Source organism: Coffea arabica, chromosome 6c (assembly GCF_036785885.1).
Source record: "Coffea arabica cultivar ET-39 chromosome 6c, Coffea Arabica ET-39 HiFi, whole genome shotgun sequence".
In the NCBI taxonomy this organism is placed as follows: domain Eukaryota; kingdom Viridiplantae; phylum Streptophyta; class Magnoliopsida; order Gentianales; family Rubiaceae; genus Coffea; species Coffea arabica.
This window is the reverse complement of record NC_092320.1, coordinates 12,894,000-12,917,702: the sequence shown is the minus strand read 5'-3', so window position 1 is coordinate 12,917,702 and position 23,703 is coordinate 12,894,000. Positions and strand designations below refer to the sequence as shown.

The 23,703-nt window shown below is 35.1% G+C and overlaps 1 protein-coding gene, 1 long non-coding RNA gene and 1 pseudogene across 2 annotated transcripts; 2 read left to right on the top strand and 1 right to left on the bottom strand.

The window, feature by feature from the left end:
* Positions 1-1,710: 1,710 nt before the first annotated feature.
* On the top strand, positions 1,711-2,674 carry LOC113692949 (F-box/kelch-repeat protein At3g06240-like; annotated as a pseudogene).
* A 2,882-nt stretch (positions 2,675-5,556) lies between these two features.
* On the top strand, positions 5,557-15,596 carry LOC140008485 (uncharacterized). Its single transcript, XR_011815851.1, has 2 exons — positions 5,557-6,004; positions 13,577-15,596. It is a non-coding gene; the product is annotated as an uncharacterized lncRNA (long non-coding RNA).
* Positions 15,597-21,178: 5,582 nt separating this feature from the next.
* LOC113694143 (EG45-like domain containing protein) lies at positions 21,179-22,235 on the bottom strand. Its single transcript, XM_027213001.2, has 3 exons — positions 22,025-22,235; positions 21,450-21,723; positions 21,179-21,349 (listed from the first exon to the last, which is right to left on the bottom strand). Exons 1-3 carry the CDS (start codon positions 22,131-22,133, stop codon positions 21,343-21,345), a joined length of 390 nt encoding a protein of 129 aa, XP_027068802.1. The 5' UTR covers positions 22,134-22,235; the 3' UTR covers positions 21,179-21,342.
* Positions 22,236-23,703: the final 1,468 nt, after the last annotated feature.

Below are 23,703 nucleotides of genomic sequence, written 5' to 3'. Positions count from 1 at the left end.
ATATTCAGGGCATATGCTTATAGCATTGGAGCTGTTCCATCCAAAGAACACTGGATTGATAGTGGAATGTAGCTGTTAAATCCACCATTTGTGAAGAAACAACCTGAAAGACCTAAAAAACTTAGAAGAAGAGATCTTGATGAACCGAGAGATCCACAAAGAGATTCCAAAAAGGGGTTGACAGTATACTGTAAGAGATGTTTAAAAGCTGGCCATAATAGGAGATCCTCATCCCAAATCTAAGTTGTATAAGGTACATTTAAATACTTGAATTTTTCTTGCACTATGTACTCTTGATAATTATTCCAGCAGTAAATGTTGACTCTGATTGCAAGCTCGAGCAAGCAATACCTAGTGAGGGGCAACAACAGCTTCCACTTCAGCCCCAACTAGAGAAGCACCAGTGCATCAAGTATCTCAACAAAGCAGCACTGCTGCAGTTAGTGATAACAACCCTAATTCTCGATCCAAAAGATCTACGAAAAATTAGGATCATAAATGTTATTTTTAAGACTTGTGTCGATGTAAATAAGTTGTAATGGCATATATGCTATCTTTAGAGCAGACATTGTATAATGGATTAACATATTTTGTAAGTGGTGCTCTTTTTTGTAATGACATTATTGGCATTATTGCTTTTTTTTTTAATAACATATATTGGATTGTGGTTATCATATTATGACTATCCAAATTACAGTTGGTTCATGAGTAAATAGGTTGTATAGTTATTATCTTTCTTTCATTAAGAAATACAAACCATGACAAAATTTGAAATTTTTTCATAAACTAAAATCATTACATTATTTGGTACATCATAATGCTGCCACTAACCAAATTACTATTTTCTATAAACAGCAATAACTAGAGATAAACAACAGATAATAAAGGACACAATCATTATCACTTTCAACATCCCTACAGTGCCTTCAACCATGTTTAACTTTGCATGTAGCCCCAACAAAATGTCACCATTGTTCACAGCCAGCATACCTTCATTACTGTTCTCTCTTGGAGAGAACTCACAACTTTCGTCTAATCTTGTTTCTGGATTTTGACTAGTACATTCATTGCCCATTCCATCCCTTCTTAGAGGATTGCACCATGCCCAAAAGGAGCAGGATTGATCTTCGCAAATGTAATACAGCCTACCTTTTGAGGGTTTATTCGATTCCACGATCTTGATTTTTGCTCTTTTCTTGCGGAAGCACCGAGACCATTTATACCTTAGATCTATCAAACCTCCTCAAAAATTTACAGAAGTGGACATGGAGACTTCGATATACCCAGAAGTAGATTTTCTCCTTAGATCTTCTTCCTTTTTCCTATCACTCTTTGATAACTTCAAATCTCTTCTCCCCTAATATGTAGTGCCTTCTATATAGCAACTGAAGAGTAGCTTGAGAATGAAACTCAAGATCTTTTCCAAAGAACCTTGCAGACCTATCATCCGTAGGTTGCTCAGCCGGTTATAGGTCTATTTTCACTTTAGTTATGAAGTTTATGGTGTTTATGTGTAAGTTTCTAAACGATTGGGGGGTAACGTGTCTTTTCGCGAAATCATAGGGGTTCCATGTATTTTACCCTTTACTTTATCTCGATAACTTTGTCATTAAAACAATAAAGTATTGCAAAAGGCATCAATTTGTTGTTGGATTAGGTACTTCAATAGTCAAAAGTAGAATTGGTAGATCAAAAGAACTCAATCCTCAGCCAAGTCATACAAAAAGAATAGAGAAGCTAAATCTGATCCACAAAAAAATGAGCAACCAGGCACAGTTCTTGAATCTACCAGCACACGTTGTCTCTGATATTTTGTCCAGATTACCGCCCAAGACTATCATCCAATGCAAATCTGTTTGCAAATCATGGCTGAGTCTGCTATCTGAATCTGAATTCACTAATTTACACCTGCTAAGATCTCCTCCTTGCCTGATCATAAACAAACTCGATTACCATCCTTCAGATTTGAATTGCTTCAGTTTAGTTGAATTCGAAGATCAGCCTGATCACCATGATTTTCAATATGTTGCAGGAACAAAAATCAAGGCCCCAGAAGGGTGTGTCGTGGAAAATGGTGCGACTGCTACCAATGGTTGGCTCCATCAATGGCTTAATCTGCTTGAACGAATTCGATCATAAACATGATGCTGTCTACTTGTGGAATCCAATCATACGAGAATCCATCACTCTTCCGATGCCAGAGGGGGTAAGATCATATCCAAATATAGTAAGTTATGGATTCGGATCAAGCTCTGAAACTAGAAAATACAAGGTGGTTAGGATTTTTCAAGAGCTAGAGAAGAATACACGACGGATATTAAAGTCCAATTGCGATGTTTATACACTGGGGGAAGAAACAGAATCTTGGAGGAGAATTGGGCATGCCCCTTTCCTTTATAATAGTTGTCGCACTCATGGTGTTTTCCTGGATGGTAATCTTCATTGGCTGATTGGTGATCAAGCTGGCTCTGAATTGATATCCTGCTTTGATCTTGAAACAGAGTTGTTTTCACCTTTCCCTGCTCCTCCAGAACTGAGCAAAGATTTCAATTTAGCTAGCTTGGGACTTTTTGGTGGCTGTCTGAGCTTGTGTGATAACACTTCTGATTATGAAATCGTCATTTGGGTGATGAAAGAATACGGAATCACCAAGCTCTGGACTAGACAAAGATAATTTGATTTGCAAAATTTGTTTTCACAAATTCCAATCACCTTTTTATCTTCCCAATCACCTTTTTATCTCACATACATCACATCACAAAAAGTATACAGTAAATATCTCAAATAAATCATCCAAATAAACTCTTATCCAAACAAACTCATTGTCATAGACAAGGAGCCTGCTGATCTTGTCGGGCCATCTTTTGAAGTTGTTCGAGTTTTTAAAGTTTTTGAAGATGGGAATATCTTGCTTTTGTGGAGGGATGACATTTTAGTTTCCTATGATTCTCGGAGGCAAATCTTGCATCAGTCTGGTGTTCATAAACTCATCAAGAAAATTGATGATCAGATGAATGAAGATGGCTACCCTTGCATAGAAGTAATGGAATACGTTCCAACCTTTCTTTCCCTCGAGAGTTTTGGGATCCAGATGATGGAAAGCATAAACTAGAATCTTGGTGCAGATGTTGGCTCAACTTTTGGAAGTTTCTCTTTCATTGGGATATTGTAAAAAATGTTTCACTAGCGTACATCTTGTAGTACTACATCATATATTGGGCAGAAACAATGATAAATGCTAGTGCAAAAATAAAGAGAAGAAGAAGAACTTCATTTTGACATCTCAATTATGGCATTGTCATCCTAGATTTTGGTTGGAAAATAATTATTTGCAGCTCCCTAATTTCTTGGACATTGTTGATTGCAACTTCCGTTACAATATCAAAGAGCAATAATTAGTCCTGACTAATTCTCAGAATCATAAGCCATCGTGAAGACAACCAATGCATTACTTTATAGCACCGTTTGCTATTAATCTTTTTGTACTTCTTAGTTGCCATTATATAGTTATTATGGTTGGTTAATGGCTTAAGCCATTCGAGGGAATCGATATACCTCAAAATTTGCCCACAGATTCCTGCAAATTCTGATTCAACTTGCTGGCAAGTGGCAACTTCAAGTTTAATGTCAAATACACGACTTAAAAAAAAGCATATGGTACTCTTATTTACTCACCGAAGAATACACGATGAAAGCCCCACGTGAGTTTTGAGCCAATCTCGGCCAAATGGATCCATATGCAGTGTTTTACACTCTTTGAATCCAAATATTTTAGGCCGAGGTCAACACAAAACTCATGACTCGTGCCTATCTGACCCATCAATTTGTCTCCAGGGTTCATTTCCCCAAGAAGTTGCAACTTTTTTTTTCCTCTTCTTCTTTTAACAATGCCTTTTTTGGGTACATCAAAGAAGTAGCCAATAAAGTTCTTGTTATCCACCAGTAAATGATTTTTTTTTAAAGGAAATGTATTCTTTGTATTAACTCATGATGGGATTGTTTCATCATGCTCCTATAAAGTGAAGTTAATCGATCCAAGAAATTTTAAGAATTGGCAAAAGGGCTAATGATAGCACAATCACTAGCATGCCTAAGCTAAGTCATGAAGTTTGGTTGTCAAGACCAAACACTAAATTTACATGAGATTTACATGCATATCTATAGAGATATCTAATGGTCATAGCCTAGGCATTTTTAAGATATAAATTCGAACTACTTTAGTAGATCTACTTGTTGCCTGGTACATTCACAAGTGAATAATAAATTAATTGGGTCGTTTGCTCGACCTGCAGTAGTTTTGAAAAAACACGTACTCAAAAAAAAAAAAATGTCCTCGAAAAAATTTTGACAAAAAAAAAATTACTGGGATTGAAATTAAGGATGCTCTTTTTTTTAAAAAAAAAATAATTTCCAGTTCAAAGTTTACATAAGTTAAGAGTCATGGAAAACTCTAAACCGTTGATTGAAGAGTGACACATGACTCCTTACAGCTTAACCCTAGTACTACCCACACCATTGCAAAGAAATTAATGGGCACTTTTTACTTGGCAAATAAGTATTTAAAATTGAGAAAAATGAATATATTGATTTTGGGAGGGGATAACGCCACACCCTATCAATTAATTTAGATAAAAACTCTAAAAGTTAGCATTAAATTTTTAGTGGTTAATAGTATTACTTGCAACATCTTGCAATTCTAAATTTACACTCCAAAATTACTCCAACACTTGGTCTTGTGGCGATTAAATCTCGGAGAAAGTGATATTGTTTAAACAAGGATCAATCAATATAGTGAAAATTCTGGGGATATAGTGGCAAAAGCCAGGCGCTGGTATGCACCTTTAATTGCGTAAACTGCAACTTTCTTGCTCAATTACTTTGATAAGTAATGAGAATTAAGATCGTGGTGATTCAAACGCCATAGTGAAGACGCTTTTCAAGACGGCGAGGTTTTTCTTGAACTTGCAACAGAAATGGTCGAGGAGGAGAAATTTGCCAGCAAGTGCATTAATCAAATTTTGACGGTATCTCATCAATTAAGTACTGCAGGCTGTCTATTTTGACTTTTGGCACCAAACTTTACTTGAAGAAGAACATGGTCAAATTAATCGGCAAAACATTCTGCATTCGTTTTTTGCAGGAAAAAGGAGACCAACACGACTGAATATTTTCTGCCAATTTTTCTTTCTTCTCTTTTTCCTCCCCATTTAAGGATTTCAACAAAAAGAAAACCTAATCGTTATGTTAATCTTTAATTGCACCATTTAATGTCCTTTCATAGATGTTAAATAGTTTACTTCGTTATTACACCCAAATGATCCTAAATATACTTTGACCCAAACTTCTGTTCTGCTATTGAATATATTCCTTTTCAAAAAAAAATTGTACGACTAAATAATGTAGAACAACGCAATGAGCAACGTATATGTAGACATCAAATTTTTGTCAATTTTTAATATTTTCTCAGAATTTTTCTATTTAATAAGTTATTTATTTTCTTGCATTTTAATGTGCATTTTCTCATTTTTGCAGGTTTGCTTTACGAAAAGAAAAAACAACAAAAAAACAAAAAAAAATAAAAAAATAAAAAAAATCAAATCATCCTAATCATTTTTTTTTCCCACCAAATACATTTAACCCATTTCACACTCAATTGCCAGGACCTTTCTTTTCATCCGCAGAAGCCATCATTTGAAAGAAAAAAAAAAGTCCTACACACAAGACTCCACTTTTCTTCCTCCTCCCAGCTCTCTCTCGGCTCTCTCCCTCACAGAACAAAAAAAAAAAACAGACAAGAAAAGAAGGGAGGTTCTCGGCTCTCTCTCTGGGCTGGACCGAAAAGAAGAAAAAAAAAGAAAAAAGAGAAAAACTCCTCTCTCCCTCGGCTCTCCTCTCTCCCAAATTTTTTCCAACACATTCGCACACAACAAGGCAGCAATCGGTTGGGTTGGAGCTTGGCAATTTCATCAAAAATCTTGGCAAAGGGACCAAACTCTTCATTGAGGTATTTATCTCCCTTTTTTCCAGCTTTCTTTTTTTAATTAACTAGATTGAATGTATGTGTGGTTACCTTCTTTTATTGCTTATTTTCGCTGATTTTTGTTGGTGTTGTATGGATGAAATTTTGGGATGGGTCACTGAACAAAATTAGAAAAAAAAAAAAAGAAACGGTGCTGTGAATGCATGCCAAATGTTTGAAAAAATGTCTAAATGAAAAAATGAATCAAAGAAGTGAATTTGGCGTGTATGTTTTGCTTAAATGGAAGACCATTAGCTAGCAAAGATCTGAAAATGCTTGGTTATCAAAAATTTTGGGAGTTTTTGAGCCTTAAAAGCATTAGAATAATTTTCTTCATTTTTGGGGCTGTTTTGATTTAATGCATCCTTTTGTTGTTGTTTACTTGTCAAATTAAAATCATGGTTGTATTGTAGAAGTAGTAAGGAGTGTTTTGGCAAAAATTTAATGTTTTTTTGGTGAAGATTTGAGTGTTTGAAAAAAATAAAAACTGGACTGTTTTTTGGCCATTTGACCACTTTTCTTTCCTTTTTTGTAAAAACTAACTCCGGAATTGGATTCTACGCGAAAAATGGAGTGGGGAGGTGTCTTTTGAGAAATTTTGGCGACCGGAGAAGTCGCCGGAGGCGGTGGCGGCGGTAGCGCCATGGCCGCCAGCTGAAGCTGAAGCTTCGGCTGGCCGAAGAAGAAAGAAGAAACGAGAGAAAGAAGAAGGTGAGGAAGAAGAAAGAAAGAAAAAAAAAAGGGTTTGGGCTAATGTTTATTTTTCGGTTGGGCCAAGAGCTAGTTTTGTTAGATTTTGGGGCTGGGCTTTGGTTGATTTTTCTTTTGGGTTTCGGTTGGGTTCGGAGGTTGGAGCCCATGAATTTTTGGCTGGGCTTGAGGGATAAAAAGACGGGCTGGCCTGTGTGTTTTAGCTTGGGTTTTCAGTTGGGCTTAGGTAGGTTGGCCCAAGTAAAATAAAAAGAATGGCCCGACGCCCTTTTTCTTGCCCAGATCTGGTTACGATTTGCACTTTGGCTCCTGATCTTTGGAGTAGTTTCATTGTGGCCCAGAACATTTTAAATTTCTTTCGCCTAGGTCCTTAAATTAATTTCACTTTGGTCCCTAAATTTTATCTTTTATTTGATTTTGACCCCCGAACTTTGGAAAAATATAATTTTTATCCCCAAAAGTTTTTCAATCTTTGCAATTCAGTCCCTGATGAATTTTGACTCTTTTTATTGTGATTGTTTCTTTTCTTTAATAGCTAATTATGTTACTTTTGAATATATTTAACTTGCAATTTTTAGATGTTTTTTAAATTTCCTTGCGTTTGACATGTTAATGTGAATTTAGTATTTTAACATTATTATTATTTTCAATTAAAGTGGTGCCATGATTCTTTTGTTCATTGTGAGTATAAATAGGATAATTTGACTCCATTTAGTCACCACTTCAAACGGGAGGTACTCCTATTTTATTATTTCAATGTCAATTACGTGCTCTTATGTGCTCCTATGTGTTCCTATGTGTTTATATATTTTTATATGCTTTATTTATTTGATTTAAATATTCATTCAAATTTTCTTATATATGTTTTAGTTAATTTTTATAATGATTCGGGAGGCATTTAAATACCTCAAAAATGTAATAGATAGGATAATTAGATTTGTTTTATTATATTTTTCCCTCCTAGATTGTAGTTAGGCGCTCCCCGATGTAATAGATAGGTTTCGTGTTTATGTGACTTATGTGTTATGTGTTTTATCCGCTTTTCTTAGGATTTTGGCATCTAGATATTATGCTTACGTGTTATGTGTTACGTGCTCTTATGTGTTTATTTGTTTTAATTTATGCTTTATTTGCTTCACTATGAATTGTTAATGCATGACGCCACCACACTAGTCCAACGCTAGTTGTGGCTTCTCCCTCCACTTACTTGCTAGTCCAATGCTAGTAAGGATTTTTAGAAATGGGCTAGTCCAACGCTAGACCCTTTAGGTTATCTTGCGCTAGATTCATCTTTGTGTGCTACATTTTCATGCATATTTTCATTTTTAGGATCTTTTCTCATTTGCATGATATTTCCTATTATATTATCCCTGACCCTCTATAGGTACTAATCATGTCATTTAGAATTACATCTCATTTAATCTAGTTCATTTGCTTGTTCATGTTAGGATAATTATTTTCAAATATGGGAAATGGGTGATTATAACTTTTTAGTTCAAATACCCCATTAATCCTTGTATAAGAAAACTAAGTCACGAGTTTTTGTCTCCCGTACCCTTTATGTTGCATTCCCCTTTTCTTTGGTCACTTATATATGTATATAATTTAATTTCTTTTCTTTTATTTTAATTTCATCATTTGCGTACTCGTGACACTTTCAAGGAATCATTTTGGCCTTCGCAATTAATGCGATTGGTCCAATTAAACCCTTGAATGAACATTTTGTCCCTTTCGATATTTTAGATTTGCATCCATGTAGGTAACATCCAAATATGATAAAATTAAGGGTTAGATTAGGAAAATTTTGACTAAACATCGCAACTAGCTTAGACTAGGTTGAAAGGGCGCCTTAGGTTTGAGTTAATCGAACCTTTGCCTTCCCTTTCTTCAACCGTGACTCCCGAATCCGTTTTCTCTTATTTTTCAAAGACCTGGAGTTGTCGAAAAGGGTTTTATTTTATTTTATTTAAATACACTTTTTGGGTGACTTGGTACACCAAAACTCAATACCAAGTGGCGACTCCTCTTTTTTAAAAAAATCCTTTTTTGACTAAATTTTGGACCCAAATCGTCGCATTTTTCAAAGTCCCATTCTAGGTCCTTTTTCATTTATTATTTATAAATCACATCTTTTATAAACCACTTTCTTTTCCATCGCGAAAAAATGGGGCGCGACAACTTGGCGACTCCACTGGGGACCTAGAGAGTCCAAGCATTTGGTTTAGTTGTCTTTTCTTTTTCTTAATCCTTTTTATTTATCATATTTGGATGTTTTAGGTTGCATTTTTCTTTTTTAGGATGTTTTGCGTTTCACACTCGTATTCGTTCCTCGTCTTTCGTGTATCTAATGAATGGTTTATTTATTTACTTGCTCGTACCGCACTTTGCATTGCATTTGGGTGGGGGATATTACCCTAGAGCCTCACGTTGGTTCTCGATTCCTTCCCTCCAAACGAAGCATTTGCATACGTGGATACGCTTTTATTATTTTTTTTATCCCTTATTTATTTTTCTTTTAGTGGCTTGTCACGCCACTCCACCCTATTAGGATTAGGCGACTCACTTGGACGTGAGATCGTGACACGATGTGTGCGTAGCATGATCCGAGGGGTCACTCAATCTTCCGCTTTGAGCTTTGGGTTGATGGCGTTTAGCTTTTAGTCGAAGGTTGAGAATTTTGATAGATTCACTCAAACACGTAGTCGTGACACGATGTGTGCGTAGCGGTGTTTGGGGAATCGCTCGAGCCACCGACAAAGAACTTTGGGATTGATGACCTTTGGTTTTCAAGTCTGAAGGCTCGGGGACCTAAAACCTATCGAGTCTAAATGCATTAGTGAGCTGATACCTCATGCATCCATGATAGTTTACCTAAGGTAGAGTCTGCCATACCCTATTAGAGATACTATTCATGAGGGAAGGGATCCAACCCCTCTTTTCCTTTTATTGCTTTCTCTCTTTGTATTGTTTTGCTACAATGTGTTATATGTATTTGTCTGATTGAACTAACTTTTCTTGATTTTTGTCTGCATTGCATTCATAAGCCCCTAGAAAATAAGAGTCCTGGCATGGTACTCTCTAGGAGCCTACCCTATTTGATATGACACGTTTAAATTTAATGCTTCGCGTTTAAAGCATGAATATATTTCATTTTAGGCTCACCCCGGCATACAAAAAGGGGTTCTTTTAGGTCATGTTTCATTTGTATACTGCATATTTAGTCGCTTTGATAAATTGTCATCATGCATTAACCATAGAGGGAATGCCGCATAGGGAATCCCACGGTAGGAATAAGCCACCTTTTGTCTCGAATATGTAATCCAGTGAGACTTGCACGTTTATATTTTTTGTACCATCCAAAGGGGTAGTGCACAAAGTAAGGTAGAATTCGATCTCTTCTGTGTGACGACATTGAGAATGATGGAACAATTTTTACATTAGAATATGAGCCTTTAATAATCATTTTTTGGCCATTTTGACAAAGCTGGTAAAATCCCTTGCGTAAAGGACATTAAATTGAAGAAATTCACAAATTCCTCATTGTTGAGATGATAAGTATGTTAAGGCCAAATCTTGATTTTTGAAGGCTCATAGACTAATAAATCACAATGAATTTTTTGAAACTACCAATGGGTAGACAATTCAATCGATTTTTGAATAAATCATTAATTCCATTCAAATCATTTGACCGATTTATTCATCAATTTTATCCAATTCATTTTGTCAATCCAGTCATTCATCTTTACGACAGTCTAGTCAATTTTGAAATAAATCATTAATTTCATTTGACCAATTTACCCATTTTTAAGGTGATCCAGCCAATTTTTGAATAAACCTTCAATTTCATTCAATTTATTTGATCCGTTCATTCACTTGTGGGATAATTTAGCCAATTTTGAATAAATCATCAATTCCATCCATTTCGTTATTCTTTTTAGGACAATTCAATCAATTTTTTGAATAAACCATCAATTTCATCCAATTCATTTTGTCAATTCATTCAATTTAATCATTTTTTAATAAATCATTAACTCTATTTCATTCATTTGGCCAATTTACCCATTTTTAGGGCAATCGAATCGATTTTGAAGAGATCATCAATTTCATTCAATTCAGTTGACCAGTCTACCTATTTTTAGTGCAATTTGGTCGATTTTGAATAAATCATTAATTTCATTCTACTCATTTAACCCGTTTTTTTCCCTTTAGGGTTTAAGTCTAAGGTTCACTGTATAAATTAATCGAGACATTGCAATCTCTTTTATACATCATTTTATGTGTTGATCAAAGCAGGCAATCCATTCAGACTTCGTCCTCATTTTTCAGGACAAATGTCTCTTCTCACTCCAATTAACCAAATTTTTCAAAATTGTCTTCTATTCGAATTTCAATAAGTCGATCGGATTCATCAGGTATTGTATGATGCCTACCCTTGAGGATTGCATTTTCATGCTAGGCCAATCCTTGGCATAAAAGGGCTCTCCCATATGACATGCATACCGATTTTGCAGTTTTGCTTACTAACTCTGGGTATTTTGCTTTTATTTTTCCCCCTCCCCTGCATTTATAAAAGTTGTTTTAACAAGGTAAAAAAAAAATATTTTTCCTATATCTGATAATATTTTTGGGTCTAATAAATTTTGAAAAAATTACAAATGTTACTCGATTCTTGGGCAGATCCTACAATGCGAAAAAAAAATGAAAAAAAAAAGAATGAAAAATCCATTTGAAAATGCTAGTGTAAAGCATCTCAAAAATCTCTTGATTCATTGTTTCTAATCCATTTTGTCTCAAAAGATAGAAAGAGAAAGTGTGTATATATTTGAAAGTGTATTCTTTAGAGATTTTTATTTTTCTCACATGTATTACATTTGAGAAATTTTCAAACATTTGAATAATAAAGTTTTATTTAGACAACTATTGTTTTGTATATACTCATTCTTTATTTGCTCATTGGGAGATTTCATGATGAATCCTAAGAAATAAGGCTAAATTGAAATTTTTTGACCTCTTGTTTGAAATTCATGAGTGTATGTCCAATTCTCAAAATTCTTTGCATACACTAGATTTGTGGTCTAAACTATTCAATGAGAGCAATCGAAAATAAAGAGGGGTCATTCAAATTTGATAGTTTGTCATAGAATATCAACCCCGACACTTTTCTTTTTCATTTTTTGTCCACTTCTATTGAACCTCCAAAGTCAGTCACCTTGGTTGACTAGCTTCAAAGTGAGATAATTTTTACCGTGAAATGTTCACTGTGTCTAACCAGATTCAATTCACATCTGAGTGAAAGCAAAAATGTCCATTATTTCTTATTTGTTTTGAAAATTTGGAATGATAATTTAGGCTTTTCGTTTCTATATCTATACAGATTTTATCAATTGTTCTCCCATTTGAATCTTTTAAAAGTACAATTTCATTTCAAATAAGAGCCTTAGTGATCATAATTTTACACGTCAAAAGGAAATGGATTTTCTCAACGGGCTATTCTTTACTTTGGTTGTCATGAAAAATAAGAATGATGCTTTGGCCGTTGTTTCTACTATCCAAACACTATCCATTCTTTGCATCCTCGTTTGAGCCTAAATTGGTGGTTCGTTTCAAAAGCACTTATGATCGCACCCCCCACACTGGGGAAGGAGATTTGAGAATTGAAAAAATGGCAAAGATGCTCAAAATTTTTGCAAGAGAAAAATTACAAGTTGGGGGAATTTGACTCTACCATTGATATTTGGTCTTCAATATCAAAAAGAAAGAGGGGCTATCTATACTCCAAAAATTAGGAAGTTCATTTCTATCATTGGTATTTAGGATCTCAGTATTGGTAAAAAAAAAAATGAAAAAATGATGAAAGAAAAAAAAAGAAAGAAAGAAAATGCAAAGACATCCAATGCTGCATTCCCCTTAGTGATTGTTGAAGAAAAAAAGAGGATTGATAAGAAAGAGAGAGTCAAAATGGGGTTCCGGATTTCAAATCCGAAATTGGGGCAATTTTTGGGAAGAAATGCGATTTTAAGTGCATTGTCCTTGAAAGTTTTTTTTTTTAGCTATCGTTGTTGAACTACATTATAAGTTCATAAAGTCCATTGCTGACTTATCTTTCATGACAATTTGAAGTGAAAAATATTGTCTTTAAGGAATCTACCAATCACTCATGATCATAAGGTCATAACCTGTTTTCATATGTTTAGCTATCGTTTCTACCCATATATTACAAGCCTATACAGCTTATATGTTGACTGAGTTCTCTCAAAAAAATAAGAGTGATAAGCTATTTGCTTTCACTAAGATGTGATATTGAATGTGTTGGATACAATTTGGGCACAAAAAAAAAAAGGACAGATCCTGACATACCATTCCCCTGAGCCATCTCAAAATCCTGAATAATATCTATTTGATTGGTCCTAAAAGATGAGCTCATAAGAAAAGTGATCCTTTTCCCTCAACACCAATCCCAAAACAAGGAAGAGATCTTTTTCAATTTGGTCTTATTTTGAGGGATTTATCATGGAATCTTCTACATGAGTTTGGATACGATATTTAAATTCTTTATTTGAAAAATGTAGTTTCTATTCACATTGTATGTGATTATTTTGCAACTAAAATAAGCCCAAATCCGGGCAAATTTTTTTGTAATACCTGTGAGATTTCACCAAATAAGTTCAAATTGAGGCAAAATTTTATAATACATTTGTAGGGTATGTCCAAGATCAAGTATATATTTTTTAAAATCTTGGTAAGTCAATACTTTGCATGAATCTTAATTGTTACATCATTGCTCAAAAAAATAAAAACAAAAAAAATTGAAAAATTCAAGCATTTTGAAAAATTCCCCTTATGCAGGTGTTTTTGGTTGAGATCGAAGAAAAGGTGCAATTCAAAACTTGCAAATTTGGAGATTAATCACGAATAAAAATGGAGTAATAATGCTACATTGTAAAGTGGAGGATCGGCTATTTGCTCAAAAGGAGTACATATTTTAGCAGCCAACTTGAAAAAAAAAGAGAAAAGAAAAAGGGGGAATGAAAAGCGAAAAGAAAAAAAAAAGAGAGAAAACGAGGGGGGAATAAAATAAAAGAGAAAAGAAAAGAAAGGGGGAATGAAAAAAGAAGAGAAAAGAAAAGAAGGGAATAAAAAAAAAAGAAGAGAATAAAAAAAAGGAGAAAAAAAAAGAAGAAGAAAAAAGAGAGAAAAGAAAAAAGGGGGTTGAAAAAAAAAGAGAGTTCTTCCTTCGATTTTGCAAATTTTGCAATTGAACTCTGGGAGCATTCCATTGGAGATTACATTTCTAAGTTGGGGCAACACCTTGCCCTCTTATGCTGAAATGGAAGTGGTAATACATGCCAAAACCGAGATCCCGTCCTTGCACATTTTGACAAAGGCTCAGGCAGAAGAAATCAAATGGATTAAGGAGCACAATGAGTTGCTGTCTCTGATTGAGGAAAAAGAAGTTGAATGTTTGTCATGGACAATGCTATCATCAAAGGATGGTTCGTTAGTTATGACAAGAAAGACAAATCTCGCTTATTTGAAGTGAGGGATATGGTTTTGAAGTAAATTCTTCCGATTCAAGAAGAGGTTAAAGAAAAGTTTGCTCCAACTTGGCAATGGCCATATATTGTTCAAAGAGTGCTATCCGTAGGAACGTCCATTCTTACAGAACTGGATGGACAGGTCTTTCCTCTGCCAATCAATTCAGACATGTGTAATAAATTCTTTCTCTGATTATGTGATTTTTCTTTTTGAAATACCATCTATGGCGGATCAAAGGCAAGCCTTCTTCTTTTCTCTTTGAACATCTTACCCCTAGTTTTCCCCATTGAACCTGCAGAATAATTTAACCCTTCATTTGATAGCTCTCCTAAAGATTGCAAACCCCATACTGGGGTAAATTTTTATCTCCTATTTGTCATGAAAAAAAAAGAGAGAAAAAGAAAAAAAGAAGTCAAAAGCCAAACTGGGGCAATTTTTTCGGTCTTAATACCCTCATACTGGGGCAAATATTGATAAAGTGCGGTCTTAGGGTTTTTGAAACCTCTTTGAAAATTTTTCTTTGAAACCTTAACACTTTTTCTACACCCCACATGACCCCATCATAAAAATCATAAAGTCTCGACCTCCGCCTTAGTGGTATTTCTAATAAAAATCACTTAATCAAATGGCAAATGATGTCAATATACCTTCACCATTTTTACATGGGAAGGGTTGTCGCGCTGATGCCATCCTTTCTTTAAATACATTTCTGAGTTGATAAAGGTCATTAAAAAGATTTGTTCATTAGGTGAAAACCTGAAAGGGTGTCTTCAAAAGAATGGAAGAAAGAAAAAGACAAAAAAAAAAGAAGAGAAAAAGAAAAAGAAGAAAAAGAAAAAAGAGAAGGACAAAAAAAGAAAAAAAATGAAAAAATGAAAAACAATAGAAAATGAAAACAAAATAAAATAACAAGGTGTGACCTTTGTGAAAATCTAAAAGGTTAAGGTCATCAAGGTGAGATTTTGGAGCATAAGAGAATCATGAATGAAAAGCGGGTTGCCGACACTTGAGATACTGGCCATTCATTCAAATCTGGTCATTAGAAAAGTTGATTTGTGGTACAAAGTGAGGTATGGCTGACTGATGTTAGAAAATTGAGAAGATTCAAAACAAGTTGCAGCCCAACTCTTGAGGATCAATTTTGACATCAAAAAATCATGCTTGCATGGTTCTCAGCGCCAAAAGGAGCACAAGGAATCACAATCACATGGTATTGGTATCATATGATCGCTCTTTTTGCTTTTTCGAAAGCATGAAAAATGCAGCCTTCGTTAAACATGATTTACACTGGGGTAAATATCAAAAGGAATGAGCTTCAATTTTGGTAACGCATTTTAAATCGGCTTCGTAAAAAAAAAAAGGGTCTTTTAAAATCGAGAGGACAGTGACATATGTATGTACCTCTCGAATCTCTTGAAGGGAGAATTGTCTTTGGTATTCTTCAAGTTTTAGAATTCGTCACTTTTGATTTTTTTTTCAAAAAAAAACAAAAAAAACAAAACAAAAAAAAAAGTGTGTGTTTCTTTCATTTCTTCTAAAGTTTGAAAAAAAAAAAACAAAACCAAAAAAAAAAGTGTGTTTCTTTCATTTCTTCTAAAAAAAAAAAAAAAAAAGATTGCAAATCCACCAACTTGAGCAACGTGCATTTTAATCTTTCAGTTTGATAGTATTGAACTTGCATTTTCATTTCTTTCAGTGTTTAATTGGGCTCGGGTCAATTCCACCAATCTGTTTTAAAAAAAAATATATCAATCAAGAAGATTCAATTTAATTCCCTGTTGGTGAGTCTCAGCGTCCTCCGCGCACCCTTCTATCCCCCTTCTCGACAATTTAAATTATTGTTGGAGCGTAATCGCGTCCCTCCGCGCATCAATTTAATTCCCTGTTGGTGAGTCTCAGCGTCCACCGCGCACCCTTCTATCTCCCATTCTTGACAATTTAATTTTATGTTGGAGCGTAATCGCGTCCCTCCGCGTATCAATTTAAATTTCTGTTGGTGAGTCTCAGCGTCCACCGCGCACCCTTCTACCTCCCATTCTCGACAAATTTAATTTTCTGTTGGAGCGTAATCGCGTCCCTCCGCGCATCAATTTAAGTTCCTGTTGGTGAGTCTCAGCGTCCACCGCGCACCCTTCTATCCCCCTTCTCGACAATTTAAATTTCTGTTGGTGAGTCTCAGCGTCCACCGCGCACCCTTCTATCTCCCATTCTTGACAATTTAATTTTATGTTGGAGCGTAATCGTGTCCCTCCGTGCATCAATTTAATTTCCTGTTGGTGAGTCTCAGCGTCCACCGCGCACCCTTCTATCTCCCATTCTTCACAATTTTATTTTCTGTTGGAGCGTAATCGAATCCCTCCGCGCATCAATTTAATTTCCTGTTGGTGAGTCTCAGCGTCCACCGCGCACCCTTCTGTCCCCCTTCTCGACAATTTAAATTTCTGTTGGTGAGTTTCAGCGTCCGCCGCGCACCTTTCTATCCCCCTTCTTGGAGCGTAATCGCGTCCCTCCGCGCATCTTTTTCTAATTATGACAAGTTACTTTTCTTGACTGTTTTGATTAATAATTGTGCTTTCTCATTCATTTTGTGTTTCATGTTTAGAAGTTCTGAGAGTTCAGACTTTTGCGACTTTGCAAAGATCACAGTTGGTCAATGCACTTGTTTCATTGTGGTTCACTTGCATTCGAACTACGTTTGACCTGATTCCCATGGTGGGATACGTAGGCAACTCTACATGGGTTCGGTCACATTTTCTGCAATGTTATTGCATCATTTTGTCCAATAATTTCAGCCAAGTGTTGGCTTGTTTATTTTAGTTCAGGTGCAGCTACAAGAGACAGGTAAGCAATTTGGTGTTTACGTCTTTGTCTTGAGTTTCTTTGAAACTCTAGACAAAGAGGGGCAAGCTGTAGACACCAAATTTTTGTCAATTTTTAATATTTTCTCAGGATTTTTCTATTTAATAAGTTATTTATTTTCTTGCATTTTAATGTGCATTTTCTCATTTTTGCAGGTTTGCTTTACGAAAAGAAAAAACAACAAAACAACAAAAAAACAAAAAAAACAAAAAAAAAAATCAAATCATCCTAATCATTTTTTTTCCCCACCAAATACATTTAACCCATTTCACACTCAATTGCCAGGGACCTTTCTTTTCATCCGCAGAAGCCATCATTTGAAAGAAAAAAAAAGTCCTACACACAAGACTCCACTTTTCTTCCTCCTCCCAGCTCTCTCTCGGCTCTCTCCCTCACAGAACAAAAAAAAAAAAAACAGACAAGAAAAGAAGGGAGGTTCTCGGCTCTCTCTCTAGGCTGGACCGAAAAGAAGAAAAAAAAAAGAGAAAAAGAGAAAAACTCCTCTCTCCCTCGGCTCTCCTCTCTCCCAAATTTTTTCCAACACATTCGCACACAACAAGGCAGCAATCGGTTGGGTTGGAGCTTGGCAATTTCATCAAAAATCTTGGCAAAGGGACCAAACTCTTCATTGAGGTATTTATCTTCCTTTTTTCCAGCTTTCTTTTTTTAATTAACTAGATTGAATGTATGTGTGGTTACCTTCTTTTATTGCTTATTTTCGCTGATTTTTGTTGGTGTTGTATGGATGAAATTTTGGGATGGGTCACTGAACAAAATTAGAAAAAAAAAAAGAAACGGTGCTGTGAATGCATGCCAAATGTTTGAAAAAATGTCTAAATGAAAAAATGAATCAAAGAAGTGAATTTGGCGTGTATGTTTTGCTTAAATGGAAGACCATTAGCTAGCAAAGATCTGAAAATGCTTGGTTATCAAAAATTTTGGGAGTTTTTGAGCCTTAAAAGCATTAGAATAATTTTCTTCATTTTTGGGGCTGTTTTGATTTAATGCATCCTTTTGTTGTTGTTTACTTGTCAAATTAAAATCATGGTTGTATTGTAGAAGTAGTAAGGAGTGTTTTGGCAAAAATTTAATGTTTTTTTGGTGAAGATTTGAGTGTTTGAAAAAAATAAAAACTGGACTGTTTTTTGGCCATTTGACCACTTTTCTTTCCTTTTTTGTAAAAACTAACTCCGGAATTGGATTCTACGCGAAAAATGGAGTGGGGAGGTGTCTTTTGAGAAATTTTGGCGACCGGAGAAGTCGCCGGAGGCGGTGGCGGCGGTAGCGCCATGGCCGCCAGCTGAAGCTGAAGCTTCGGCTGGCCGAAGAAGAAAGAAGAAACGAGAGAAAGAAGAAGGTGAGGAAGAAGAAAGAAAAGAAAAGAAAGAAAGAAAAAAAAAAGGGTTTGGGCTAATGTTTATTTTTCGGTTGGGCCAAGAGCTAGTTTTGTTAGATTTTGGGGCTGGGCTTTGGTTGATTTTTCTTTTGGGTTTCGGTTGGGTTCGGAGGTTGGAGCCCATGAATTTTTGGCTGGGCTTGAGGGATAAAAAGACGGGCTGGCCTGTGTGTTTTAGCTTGGGTTTTCAGTTGGGCTTAGGTAGGTTGGCCCAAGTAAAATAAAAAGAATGGCCCGACGCCCTTTTTCTTGCCCAGATCTGGTTACGATTTGCACTTTGGCTCCTGATCTTTGGAGTAGTTTCATTGTGGCCCAGAACATTTTAAATTTCTTTCGCCTAGGTCCTTAAATTAATTTCACTTTGGTCCCTAAATTTTATCTTTTATTTGATTTTGACCCCCGAACTTTGGAAAAATATAATTTTTATCCCCAAAAGTTTTTCAATCTTTGCAATTCAGTCCCTGATGAATTTTGACTCTTTTTATTGTGATTGTTTCTTTTCTTTAATAGCTAATTATGTTACTTTTGAATATATTTAACTTGCAATTTTTAGATGTTTTTTAAATTTCCTTGCGTTTGACATGTTAATGTGAATTTAGTATTTTAACATTATTATTATTTTCAATTAAAGTGGTGCCATGATTCTTTTGTTCATTGTGAGTATAAATAGGATAATTTGACTCCATTTAGTCACCACTTCAAACGGGAGGTACTCCTATTTTATTATTTCAATGTCAATTACGTGCTCTTATGTGCTCCTATGTGTTCCTATGTGTTTATATATTTTTATATGCTTTATTTATTTGATTTAAATATTCATTCAAATTTTCTTATATATGTTTTAGTTAATTTTTATAATGATTCGGGAGGCATTTAAATACCTCAAAAATGTAATAGATAGGATAATTAGATTTGTTTTATTATATTTTTCCCTCCTAGATTGTAGTTAGGCGCTCCCCGATGTAATAGATAGGTTTCGTGTTTATGTGACTTATGTGTTATGTGTTTTATCCGCTTTTCTTAGGATTTTGGCATCTAGATATTATGCTTACGTGTTATGTGTTACGTGCTCTTATGTGTTTATTTGTTTTAATTTATGCTTTATTTGCTTCACTATGAATTGTTAATGCATGACGCCACCACACTAGTCCAACGCTAGTTGTGGCTTCTCCCTCCACTTACTTGCTAGTCCAATGCTAGTAAGGATTTTTAGAAATGGGCTAGTCCAACGCTAGACCCTTTAGGTTATCTTGCGCTAGATTCATCTTTGTGTGCTACATTTTCATGCATATTTTCATTTTTAGGATCTTTTCTCATTTGCATGATATTTCCTATTATATTATCCCTGACCCTCTATAGGTACTAATCATGTCATTTAGAATTACATCTCATTTAAGCTAGTTCATTTGCTTGTTCATGTTAGGATAATTATTTTCAAATATGGGAAATGGGTGATTATAACTTTTTAGTTCAAATACCCCATTAATCCTTGTATAAGAAAACTAAGTCACGAGTTTTTGTCTCCCGTACCCTTTATGTTGCATTCCCCTTTTCTTTGGTCACTTATATATGTATATAATTTAATTTCTTTTCTTTTATTTTAATTTCATCATTTGCGTACTCGTGACACTTTCAAGGAATCATTTTGGCCTTCGCAATTAATGCGATTGGTCCAATTAAACCCTTGAATGAACATTTTGTCCCTTTCGATATTTTAGATTTGCATCCATGTAGGTAACATCCAAATATGATAAAATTAAGGGTTAGATTAGGAAAATTTTGACTAAACATCGCAACTAGCTTAGACTAGGTTGAAAGGGCGCCTTAGGTTTGAGTTAATCGAACCTTTGCCTTCCCTTTCTTCAACCGTGACTCCCGAATCCGTTTTCTCTTATTTTTCAAAGACCTGGAGTTGTCGAAAAGGGTTTTATTTTATTTTATTTAAATACACTTTTTGGGTGACTTGGTACACCAAAACTCAATACCAAGTGGCGACTCCTCTTTTTTAAAAAAACCCTTTTTTGACTAAATTTTGGACCCAAATCGTCGCATTTTTCAAAGTCCCATTCTAGGTCCTTTTTCATTTATTATTTATAAATCACATCTTTTATAAAACACTTTCTTTTCCATCGCAAAAAAATGGGGCGCGACAGTATAGCTCATCAAATTTTTATCACTATAATGTATTAGTTTTGAGCACTTTCATAAAGTTTAATTTCTCGAGTATTAATTATTTGAAAAAAGTGAAAGGTTCAATCCAATAGTGGTTTTTGATTGTATTGTGGTAGCAAATTAATTAGTGGAATAAACTGAGGACTTAACAGAAACTTTCAAAAGCTTTAGCATTTACTGAGTCTTTTGGAACACTTAAGGAGTTTCAAAAGTAAATTTCACAAAATGAAAGAAACTAATGGGGGCCAAGTAAACTATCGGACTTGGGGGGGAAAGCTCCTTTTCTTCCCTCTCATTGAGCTTCAGTCTATGGTCCTGAAAATTGCAAATGTTTCATCATACAAAATGAATGAAACAAGCAAGTGTAACTAGAAGACGACGCTTAAAATTAGTCATAAAATTTTACTCCAAAGGAAAAGAATCAGAAAATGGTAACTCAAGAAAAAGAAAAAGTTAAAATCCAAATGAAACAAGCTAATGCACCATTAAAGTTTCAGAGGCTTTCACCAGATGTAATCTTATTTACTCATTAGTTCATGCTACAAAGCAGTAGCTCATACATAGATTTTGTAGCGTACATATTCCCATGGGAAATCTACTTATTTCTGGACATCCTTTTCGGCCTTCTGAAGGCTTTTAAAATTCAACTTCAAACCCTGAAAAATACGAAGAAAGTTGGAAATCAATTAGTACTTCAAGTCTAAGCAATTCCGTTAGATGAAGAAGAAATTTTTGGTCAAGACATAATAGGCTTACTGGTCATATTCAATGTTAACTTTTCCGGCATTTGGATCAGCAATGATAGCAAACGCTTCTTGGGAGAGATCAATTGTTCCTCTACAGCCGGGTGGACAATAATCAACTATTTTAACCACAACACTGCCCCTGCATGGTTGAAGGACACCTTCGTTTGTACGTCCAGTGCACGTCACTCTGTAGTTTCTCCCACAGGCAGCCCTATTGTCCCAGATTGCATCACTTGCAGCTGCAATCATCACCCCATTGTCTTGGAAGCCATAACAAGAAGAGGCTGGTTTAACAAGGCAACAAAAGTACAACATTTGTGAGAAGAGAGGGTCATAATACTTTTGTCTAGCTAATATCACATGTTGCACTTTAAATTATAATAATGATAGTACTAAAGAGACCCCTTACGAAAATGCAGAGAGATTAAAGAAAACGATAAAAAAAACTAGGAATCATGCAAGACGTATACAAATATATCTTAACTAGTTATCTCTCGAATTAAATGATGATGGAAAATCAAAAAGAGAGAATAACAGATTTGCAATATCTTGTGCAGTGCATGATAGTACTGAAGAGAAACTTACGAACATAAGGTGGTGTATAGTAAGTTGCAGTCCCCGTAGCTGCATAGGAAACAGAAACAAGGCTTGCCGCCATGGCAATCATCATCAGAACTCGCATTGTGGCTCCCATTCTTTTTTTTTTTTGGCTCTCTCCCAAAAGGATTTAAACTCTTCAAGGTTTCACTAGCTTTGAGTTTGAACTTTCTTGAAGAGCTTGCTCGATGAGAAAACTGAGCAATGCCTCTGCCTTTTATAGGCGAAATGTTGAAGACATGGGGGTGTTGCCCGTGTTTATGAGGACCTCAACCGAATAAATTCATTATTTAAGCCCAGCCAGGTTTTACTTTTCTTGATTCAAATCGTATTACTTGGTATAAACAATGAATTTTTGCTTTGATGGTCGGCGATAATTTATCTCCTGTAGCCGTAGGAATAGGGTCAATTTGTTGGCAAACAAAACTAAATCAATTAAGTTTAGAAATTATTGCTGTGAAAAATGGTTAGAACTTAACAATCACAAGTTGGGTTTTTTTTTTTTTGTTATTATGGTCAAAGTGTAATAGTTTTTTTTTTTAATGTAAATGAAAGAATTTGAATTCGAATCTCTCATTTACACTCTCGTTCTCAAAACACCCAATCCCTCCATCTCCCAAAAATGTAATAATATGCTTACCTGCATAGTTGTCCCTTATAGTAGTTACTCTGGCTCCGGAGAACTTTCTTTTGCCGTTTACACAGAGAAGGTTTCAATTTTTTCTTAATAATTATACTAAGATTATACCTCTTCTTTCAATATACTTTGGAGTTAAAAATGTTCTCTCTAATACGATTTATCATCCAAGAAGTCGTGCCAAAGCTCAGAATTTGAGCTCCACAGGATTATAATTACTTTCGCCCTAACTTTGACTGTTTCCCGTTATTGTTCCTTCTTGTCTTCCATTCTGGATAACGGAGAGAGATAGTCCGTCAACGGAAAATTAATGGTTATGTAGACCAATTACGTGGTAGAATTTTCTCCTGTCGAAGCATTTTCTGAGACGAAAAAATGACCAGACAATTTTTTCTGTGCCGTGACACTTGGGGTACCGTATTGTACAGTTTAAAAAGACCGCAATGGATGAGGTTTAAGCGTCTCATGCACGGTATTGCTCTTTCCATTTTCTATGTGGCTATATTTAGAAAAATGTGTAGTAGACTGTTCTATATAAGAAATGTCAAACACTGGACAAATAATTTTTGAGAGGTTGATAAATGAATGGATGCCAAATAGCCATTTGCAAGTTTAGATTCTTTTTAAGTGAAGAAAAAAAGAGCCATAATTAAGTGGTCAATGCAGTCCAAGAAATAAATAGTGATCATATACAGACAGGCACCTAAACAATTTTTTTTTTTTTTAAAAAAAACCTTAATAAGAATGTTGCCATGTTTTTTCGGCCAATTTTTAGTTTCAACAAAATCGGTTTGGCAAGACTAGCAGTCATCCAGGAAAATCATCACTTTTGACCAATGTTTTTAAACTCGGACCGGCCAATGAACCGGAGAAGGGATTGGTTCGAGGTCCGATCGGGTCCGACCGGTTCAACCGGCCGGTTCACCGGTTCACTGCTTTTTTTTTTTTTTTTTTGGAATGCAACTTCAGTGCTAAAACTAAATTTAAAAGCATAGTTATTGATGCTCCAAAGTAGTTATTGATAACTTAA

Excerpts from the sequence above, each read along its gene's own strand:
- LOC113694143 (XM_027213001.2), bottom strand. The coding sequence starts at position 22,133 with ATGGGAGCCACAATGCGAGTTCTGATGATGATTGCCATGGCGGCAAGC. Across the intron at positions 21,724-22,024 it reads CTATACACCACCTTATGTTC|CCTCTTCTTGTTATGGCTTC; the intron begins GTAAGTTTCTCT and ends TTGTTAAACCAG.